The sequence below is a fragment of the Aplysia californica genome, unplaced genomic scaffold (genome assembly GCF_000002075.1).
Source record: "Aplysia californica isolate F4 #8 unplaced genomic scaffold, AplCal3.0 scaffold00383, whole genome shotgun sequence".
Classification (NCBI taxonomy): domain Eukaryota; kingdom Metazoa; phylum Mollusca; class Gastropoda; order Aplysiida; family Aplysiidae; genus Aplysia; species Aplysia californica.
Genome location: NW_004797653.1, coordinates 221,688 through 231,605, shown reverse-complemented (window position 1 = coordinate 231,605; position 9,918 = coordinate 221,688). Strand labels below are relative to the sequence as shown.

At 40.0% G+C, this 9,918-nt stretch overlaps 1 protein-coding gene across 1 annotated transcript; it reads left to right on the top strand.

Moving 5' to 3' along the window:
* Positions 1–6,627: 6,627 nt before the first annotated feature.
* On the top strand, positions 6,628–7,320 carry LOC101857265. Its single transcript, XM_005103642.1, has one exon. It carries the CDS (start codon positions 6,628–6,630, stop codon positions 7,318–7,320), a length of 693 nt encoding a protein of 230 aa, XP_005103699.1.
* Positions 7,321–9,918: the final 2,598 nt, after the last annotated feature.

Below are 9,918 nucleotides of genomic sequence, written 5' to 3'. Positions count from 1 at the left end.
CCCCCTTTCCGACAAATCCTGCATTCCTAAATTATGTCTGAACAGCGAGCGCAAGGAAATAATACTATTTCAGTGTCCTGGTTCGTTCAGTATTGCGGTGATTTTAATCAATCGTTAACTTCTAAAAGAGAATTTAGATTACATACCTCACTGAGGCATCAGGACTCCCTGGAGACGAATTATAATCTCTCCAATAAGCTCTTTGCAAATAAGGGTGAGCACAAGGCCGTGCGCCAGGCTAACGAAACAAGAGAAATGTAGGAGCTAATCAATGAAATGTTTATGGTTACAAATATCAAAGTTTATTATTGTCTGGATTTGATCTAAGCAGCTTGTTTGGGTAAGCCAAGGTCTGTTAAAAAAATTATAATGAAAAGAAGACACTGCTCCGACAAGTTTTATAAATTTACTGTGTGGGGCAAAATGCTTAAAGTAAGCAACTAAGAAGATTTTTTAAAACCAAATGAAAAATAAGAAAAAGGTCCTGCCCCGCGAAAATTTGAGACACAATCTTTTCATTTGCACAATCAATAGATATAATATTATCCATCTTCGTATAGACTATTCTTTTTGCCATTTCTTTAATTTAAAACAGGTGTGTGTGTGGGGGGGGGGGGGTCAGGGGTAGTGCGAATAAAGCAATGATTTTGTACCTGAAAAGTAGCTGGGGGTGTGAGTGTGTTTGAGGTGGGTGGGGGGGTGTAAGCAGGGGCGAAGGCTGACTTGTTTGACAGGGTAATAAAAGTGAGATGGGACCAGATAGGGCCTGGAGATATCACATTCACACAAGTCACAAGAATCTCATTGTCACTGGAGGCGGCAACTCTGAGTTGTGAATGAAAAAAAATCCTGAATTCATGTTAAAATAATCGGTAAAGTATTTCATTAAATATTCATTCTAACTAACCTTAAATCTAACTTAAGATTTGAACACACGAACACCAAGGAAAGAAGCAGAGATGTCAGTACTACAATGGCATGTTATACCAGAAAGCCGAAACACTTTGGTGGAGCATGCCAATTTTTTTTTTTTTAATTTCACATTTGGCTGTTTTTTGTCTAGCTTTTCGTGGCCAGGAGCCGGTGTCATAATCGAGGTCAGGATCTGATTATAGGACGTTAAAAGGTCGAGGAAAAAAAAAACAAGCACTCGTAGCAGTCAAGAGATCATTAGGAGTTAGTTCCCCTCACATCTGTGAAGTAGACTCGACCAGCGTAATAGTTAGCTTACATAATCAGCACGGGCGGCTGCTTATAACTGTGGCTCGAAAGGGGTGAAAAGGGTATAAGCGGCAATGAAACCGTTTTGACTGCTATGCACATGTTCCCTTCAATTCTATTGGTAGACTCTTCCAGCCTCGCTTTTAGCTTACTTAATCAAAGATTGTGACTGCTTATAGAGTGGCCCGATAGGGGTGAACAGGCTATTTCTGTGGCAATGAAACGGTTTTGAAGGTTAGACACAGTCTATTGTTCATTGGTGATTATGAACCTCTTTTTACATTTAATTTATGAGGTTTACGTTAATGGGTGAATTTTTACTGCGACCATGTTTCAAAATTAGGAAGGGAAACAGTGATTATTTGATTATATAGACGCTCCGCCTCTGGGTGTAAGCAACCTCTCTATAATATAAGAGAGCACTTCTGAAGATTTATGTTCCTCTTATGTATTAAGTGGGCTTCTTGACTCTGTGGGTAGTCTCTGCTTTTTTTTTCACCGCCCCTTATGCTATGCCCTTACCACTGTGTCTAATGTGTTCGATTGTTAAGCGGTACTTTTTTCTCGAATACAACATCGATTAATCAGCTTTGCAGAACGCTCATTTTTCTATCTATCTGTCTGTCTATCTATCTATCTATCTGTCTGTCTATCTATCTATCTATCTATCTATCTATCTATCTATCTATCTATCTATCTATCTGTCTATCTGTCTATCTATGTATCAGAAGTGAGTAAAACTCATTCCGTTACTTCTTATTAAATAGCGTTATACGGGGTGCCCACTACAGCTGGATCGGGCCGATCGCCCGACTTGATCGCCTGAAACTGAAAACAAACACGTTTGTTTTTTAGACGATCGAGTCGGCCGATCCCGTCCGTAGAGTGCACCTCGTATGAAGTAACAGAAGAGTGAATAGCTTGACCAGTTTCCAGTTTTAGGACAGGGACGCTTGAAAACACTACCGTCACAACAGATGGACATCTTACCGTTTTGAGAAATTTTTAGAGAATTTTGAGAGGGGGGGGGGGAGGCAGAAAACAACACCCAACAGATCGAGAATGGGCCTTTCGTAGTAACAAAAAAAGTTCGGGGAATAAATTGTAAACCAACATTGCTTTTCCCCCACTATAACACCCACGATTGTTTTCTAAGCCTTTTTTTTCAACAGACACAGAGTTTACGGAAACAACCTACAATTATTGGAACTGTTGAAGCGCAACGTTGAACAGAACGTCCAATCAATTGACACAAAAGATGCCTCTGGGTTATCAAAAATGTCCGGCTGCGTATTCGAACTTGTCTGAAGATGGAACATGCATAATTGTATAATACAGGGTGATTTAAAAAACTGTACACATTTATTCTGAATATGTAGCACAGACATTGTTCTTGAATGCTGCAATTTGGAACCGACACAATTCATTTAAAGGGAATTTGTTGGACATACAATCCACGAAGAAGATACCTATTTTGAAAAAGGAAAAAGCTTAAAGAAAAAAGCACCCAAAAAAAAACAATTTTTAGGACTCTTGTAATGGAAGTCGTGAAAAGATTTTGTTCAATGTTTTTTCTGACATGTAATTTCGATTCCTGTAACAATTTAACATTTATTAAATTTCTTTTACAGAGTTTAAAAAAATAACGGTTTCATTCTGTAATTCCTAGAAGCAGTGCTCTACATGTCCTCATTTGGACATGACACATTTTTAACGCGTCGTTCGAAATGTTCAATGGCGCACAAACTCAAGGACCTGCTAAACCATGAGCGTTTAACGCCATATACACAGTACATAATTAGTAAGAAGTGCCTTCTAGAGACAACAGGGAGTGGAGTGCCCAATAGACAGAATTTTTAGAGTAAAAATATCCCAAAGGGTGACAATGGGCTTTGCATTGAACCGAATGTCATCGAGGAAATGATCCCGCTTTTCCAGTCAACTGTGGAATCATGAACACATTGCCATGCTTTGATCCATGTCATCTTGGCCTAGCGAAGGTGAAAATGGTTCAGTCGTAGGTTAAGATTTTCCATGAGAATGCAGACTGTTGAGGTGTAGGAAAGTCCTAGCTGCACATAGTCTACGGACAAACATCTCATGGGATGCGACTACTGATATCTGCACCTTTGTAACGTCTAAAGGGTCGTGCATGGTGCAAGTTCGACCTGAAGAAGTCAATTAAAAGAAATTCTTCAGTTCTGATTCGCCATAGATCCAAAGTGAGGGAACTTCTCTACTTATGACGTCAAAGGTCTAGAGGGAACCTACGCATTCTTTCAATGTCGTGCAGAGAAATATCAAGGATCGTGAGTTTGAGGAAAGGTAATGTTCTATACAAAATGCCCTCAGCTCTTTACTAAACTTAACCATGATCTCAGTAGGCAAACGAAATTTGGGAAACAAGAATATCTGAAGATCTGTTGACTTGTTAGAAAGCAGTAGCTTGCAATATGGCGTGATTGTTGTAACTTTTAGTTTTTAGGCCTAATGCGAACTGGTGCGTCATGCTACGAAAATAGGGACAAGGTTGAAAATAGGTTGTTTTTTATGTGTCATATAGATCTAGATCTAAACAATTGAATGGATTTATCAAAAAGAAATATCAGACAAATTCCTTTTGGCTTCTTAATATTGTGCTTAAATCTGAAACGCAAAACTTCAGTACCGGGGGAAATAAAATAATTTAAAAAACAAGTTGCATAGTTATTGGGGGGAGGGGTATTGTTTGTTTTTTGTGTAGTTTTGTTGTGGGTTGTTGTTTTTTTTTTGGGGGGGGGGGGGGGGCGCTGAGTGAATCACCCTGTATGTGAGGCAGTGTGCTGTAATCAGGCGCTTGTCAAAATAATGAAATCGAAGAAATAGACATTTTTATGTGATTTTTTTTTGGCTCAAAACTTTCTATGTCAATGTAAAAACACATTTCCAAATGGATTTTACTGGAAAAACGTTGTGAATTTGCAATTTCAAAAACTTTCAAGCTTTGAAAGTCACCAAGTTTTGCGGCCATTTTCTCGCCAAATTTTACCTCTGAAATCAAGCAACCAGTACTTCCTGAGATATCAAATATCTCGACTTCTATTCAAGACAAATGGGCATATTTTCATCGAAAACTTTTAGATGAAACAAATTACAAAACTCTACATACTCCAAAATTTTCAACGCTTTCCGTAAGTTCATTATAAAAATGACAATTTAGTATAAATGTTCTTCAATGCACAACGAACTCTTCGGTTGAATGTTAAGAATTGAAAAATGTTGTGCTTCACTCAAATTCAGTGGGATTGTCTACAACTTGATTTATCTGCAGCAGCAGCAGCAGCAGCAGCAGTAGTAGTAGTAGTAGTAGTAGTAGTAGTAGTAGTAGTAGTAGTAGTAGTAGTAGTAGTAGTAGTAGTAGTAGTAGTAGTAGTAGTAGTAGTATATAGTAGTAGTAGTAGTAGTAGTAGTAGTAGTAGTAGTAGTAGTAGTAGTAGTAGTAGTAGTAGTAGTAGTATTTTGAAAAAACGGCTGTTCACAAAGCAGAATAAGAACAATTATTGACTTGTTGACTGAAATGGTCTACCTTTCCACATTTGTCACGGAACAAAGCTTCAAAATAATTACTGTGACGCCACCCGAAAAAAAGTGCGTTGAGTTTCTTTCTTCTTTCTCAGGGAGTACCATTTATAAGTAGTATGCGATCTTTGTTAGCTATCAGAGGGCAGAGAAGAAAGAGTCCACCTTTGATTCCCGTTTTAAGAACAATACGTAGGCAGATCAATTATCAACTCGTTATCGTGGCTACACCACACTTTCACAGATGGCTAACGAGGATCGAACGGGCCTAGAGGTTAAGATGTTCGCCTCTCATTCAAAGGTCCCTGGGTTCGAATCTGGGTAGCAACGGAAAAATTTTCTTCTCTAAAATTATCTTTCACCTCCTTTCTTGCTCTCAAACTATATTCTGTCGTCTGCTTTCGTCTCCACTTGCTGCCCCACCCCCTCATCTCCTTTGCCGTCCTCCTCTGGGTTCCTGACTCTTTCTGAAGCCTTTCTACTGCTACTCCTTGGCTCCTTCTTACTGTTGTCGTTCAGCCACAACCCTGATCTTATGATAGGAAAGGTCTACATCTAGCCTCGGACCAGGGCGAAAAATCTCGGAGGTCCCGTATACAAGTTGAAATCGGTAAGATTAGACTTCGGCCACAAGCCGGGCAAAATTCAAAATGTCATGCTCATATAACCTTATGCAGTCGGGAGCGTCGTGAAACACTTACCAAAACAAAACTACCAAAACAAGGATCGAACTATAACTGAGTCTACAGTCATGCTTTGACCTTTCACATAATTACAGATGAACATTCAACACAAAGGCTGTTTCCTGATTCTATTGTTTGGTGAGAGCAAGACATTGCAAAAGAAAATCATCGTAGAAAATTAGACTACACAAAGAGGTAATGACAAAAAGGAATCGATGTACAAAGAAACATCTGTGAGCCAAAATTTTCACTCAGTCCATAATTTGATGATAGATAATAATTCCTGCGTTCTGATAAGAAAAACCGGTATTACAGTTCGACCGGGAAGCCCATCTCGTTAGCCCGACACCATGTATTATAACATTTTCACAAGTATACCATTCAGTATATACTCCGTATTTATTGTTAAAAAGAAAGATCATCATTATTTCGTGACACACACTTGATAATACAAGTACTCTAAGCCTACATTAAACTTCTTATACGCTATAGTTCTGCATAATTCATGTAAAACGACTTCAAACAGTCTGCGAGTAAAAATTCCGACCATCCTCTCCAACCGAAGATTTAAATAGTCCCCGTACTCCATTGTCAATCTTTTCATGAGATTTTGATTTTATTTACCACAGTCTGGGATCATCATCGAAATACTAAAGATTCCACAACTTTGGTAACATTGACGTGACGAGAGAAATAACGACTCAACGACTTAAGGAAAATATCATCTCAGAACTGAACACAGAGTGGTTCTGTGAGTCATTGCTGAACAAGGATGTCTTCTAACTACTCTGAGTCACATGGCATACGAGGCTACATGTCAGAGGCTAGTAACAAGTTTATTATTAGCAATCACATGAAGTGGCACATTGACATTGCATTCCTATTCGTTTCTCTGCCATTTCTTTCTGTGAGTGGAATTCTCTTTAACATTACGAACGTTATTGTGTTCACCAAAACTGGACTTACAGATTGTGTCACTATGGCTGTTTTGTTCTTAGCCACCTCTGATTTTCTCCTTTGTCTTACCACTCTCTTCTATGTCTTGTCAAGCATCACCAAAGCTGACACTTCTTACATACCTGGCTCTTACGGCCTATATAATTACTTGTATTTCCTCTCTACGTGGACAAGGGCGATGTTTGTAGACACGTCCCTTTTCCTTACGATGTTCGTGTCGTTAGAGCGCTGCCTGTGTATCACCTGGCCTCTCAAGTTCAAAACTCTCTTCACAACCAGAAAAGCTGCTGTCATATGTACAGCTATCACGTGTGGTACCATCGTGTCGTACATCCCAGTTCAGCTTAGTCAAGGGATCCGAGAGCAATATGACGTCACCACAAACAGAACACTTCTGATGTTGTGGTTTTCAGATGATCGAGAAGAAATTATCAAGTATAGTAACTCATTTCATAGACTTTTCCTTCACAACGCGAGTCTGGCCTCAATCACTATCAGCGCTACTCTTATGGCAGTTCGCCTCCGGGCCTCAGCAGCGTTCAGACAACGAGCAGCTTCCGCGGAACCTGGAGACAAAAACAACAGCAGAGCCTTGTCCAGAAAGGACAGCCGAGTGGTCACCATGGTGTTTATGGTCGCTTTGGCCTGCATCATTCTCCTCTTACCCTCTATGCTTTTTGTGAGCGCCAGGAGAGTGGTGCCCGATCTGGGCCAACAGCCACGTTTTATGAACCTCTTATCTACCCTTGTGGACATCATGTTCATATTCTCCACTCTCAACGCCAACGTCAATATCTTCATCTACTACAACTTTAACTCAAGGTACAGACAGTACCTCCGACAGCACATGCATTGCCAGAGGATAGAAAGGAATAGCCAAACTGAAACAGCATTTTCCTGAGAAAGGAACGTTTAGTGGAATCGCAAAGCGAAAAGAAATGAAGTCTTGTCGATACTATTAGTGCACATTCGTACACACACACACACACACGCACACACACACACACACACACACACACACACACACACACACACACCACGCACGCACACACACACTCTCTCTCTTTCTCTCTCACACACACACACACACACACACACACACACACACACACACACACACACACACACCATGGCTGTTGTGAAGGAGTACTTTAGTTCGAAAGTCGCCAGTGCCCCGTTTCTTGTAATCTGACCACAATCACGGGGCCACGTACGCATGGTCAACGGAATTCCCCTAGTCCCGCTCACAGTGGTGGTCACTTAATTTCAACAGCATTTAAACTTATTTACAACATGGCGCAAAAACCAAACTCATAATATGAGGTTTAGGAAATTATTTTTCCCTATCATGTTTCCTATTTAATGACATGTATGTTAGTTTTGATGCATGTGTCGTCAATGTATGGAAGTCTGTCTTCCAGCACAGGTTGTCTGCATGAAATGTGGATAATGGATGTAAATAGGGTATCGTATTATTAAACACCCATAATAATATTGTGTTATGTCCAATTGATCCGGACTCTAGCGGGTTTTGATGACCTATATTTTGCTTGACCAGTTCTTGGATCGACAAGAGGTCAGCAAGAAAAAGAAGGGGTCACATTTCTGAGAACGTTCGGAGAAAAGATGTCAACCTCACCCTAGGGAAGTTCAGATGAATGTTTGACACGTCTGCGGATATAGGGCTACGAGTGTTGTTGATGGGAAAGGCGAGCATAGTTAAAGAGTACCCCCTCCAAAAGTAGTAGTAGTAGTAGTAGTAGTAGTAGTAGTAGTAGTAGTAGTAGTAGTAGTAGTAGTAGTAGTAGTAGTAGTAGTAGTAGTAGTAGTAGAATCACAGGTGTTGCGCCAATAGTGAGGTCGTGTTGGTGCCTCCGTAACGCAGCATCTATGGCTGGTAAGTCCAGTACTTTTTTTTGGAGGGGGCAGGGACTCCTCATGGCTCCTTGTGTGACTAGTAAAGGTGGGGGGGGGGGGACTCCGATGGTGCATAATTTCCGTCTGGCTCTGGGGGGTTTTCAGCTGTGGTCAGGATCGTTTAATTTCTTCGCCATACTCCAGCAGCTTGCAGAGGACACGGCGGCATCGTCCCGACTGTCTGTGTTGATGTGCAAGGCTGTCGTGTGGAGTCTGAGTACGTCATTATATTAGGATAGGGTTATTTTTTCAACCATCGGTATTTTTAGAACAATCATCTATATTTGTATAGGAAGTGCGTCATTCACTGAAAACAGAATCATACTCGCATCAATAAAGGATTGTTTGCTCAGCTACAGTAAATCAGCGTCTTTGGTGTTGGGGCAAGGGGCCGCGCCGTCTTACGTAGATGATGTGAATTCGATTTCCATGTGGAGAGAATTTTACAGCGTATTTCTGTCTTTCTGCTTGAACGTTGTTTCCATTCCAGCCCGGCCTGACCTTGACAAGCAGGGTCGAAGAAGCCCACCTCTTAAATCAACTAAACGGTGTCGGGTACAATTACATTACAGCAACAGTGATACAAGTGACGCTAGATAATTTGGAGCATGGGTAGCGTAAACATATAGCATGCAGTATTAATAAGAGTTACAACTTAGTCAATAGGTAATAAGCCATTTAAGAATCAATTTTTAAAAATCGCAGGTACTGAACTGTTATTTAAAAATCTTGTTGCGAACATGTCCACCACGAAAACTAAAATAAATGGACTTTATAATAGGACAACCGCCTCCTAAAATAAATCAAGATAATTACAGTTACTATGAGAAGAGCTCAGGTCAAAATGTTATATGTCTCTTTTGTTTGTGTTAAATACACTCCTTACTCCTTTAAATATATAGTTGTCTTGCGAGAAAATAGATATTCGTGGAAATAACATAGCAATCACAGTCTAATAACGAAATTGTCAAATTGTTTGAACAACAGAGAGCATTATGTCATTAAGCCATATTATACTGAAACCAAACTTTATCTGTTTTTAATATAGCAGTTTTGGCTGCATGTGTTCCAGAAATATTTTATCGAAATCTAAACGTTGAAAGAAAGAAAAAAGTAACACAATGTAAGTACAACTGTACCTAAAAATAGAGCTCTGCATATAATTCGAAAACGGCGACAAAGTGCTGTCTATGAGGAGCACTGACGAAGCGCTATTCTGTTCCTAAAACCAATTATTCTTAATCAATGCAGGAACAGTCTGTAAAAAATCTATTTAAACTCTCTAATCGAAACTTACTTGAATTTATTTCACGAATGAGGTTTTTGCTCATTTTCTTAAAATCATCTAATTGTGACTTGACCTTGGTGTTGTTCTCAAGTCCTCAATTGTTAAAAGATTGAAGCAGTTTTTCTCCCTCCTGAAAATGGTGCTTTCAGGGCTTGATACATAAGAACAGCCCCCCCCCTCTCTCGCTCTCTCTCTCTCTTGCCCTCTCTCGCTCTCTCTCGCTCTCTCTCTTTCTCTCTCTCTTTCTCTCTCTCTTTCTCTCTCTCTCTTTCTCACTCTCTCTCTCTCTCTCTC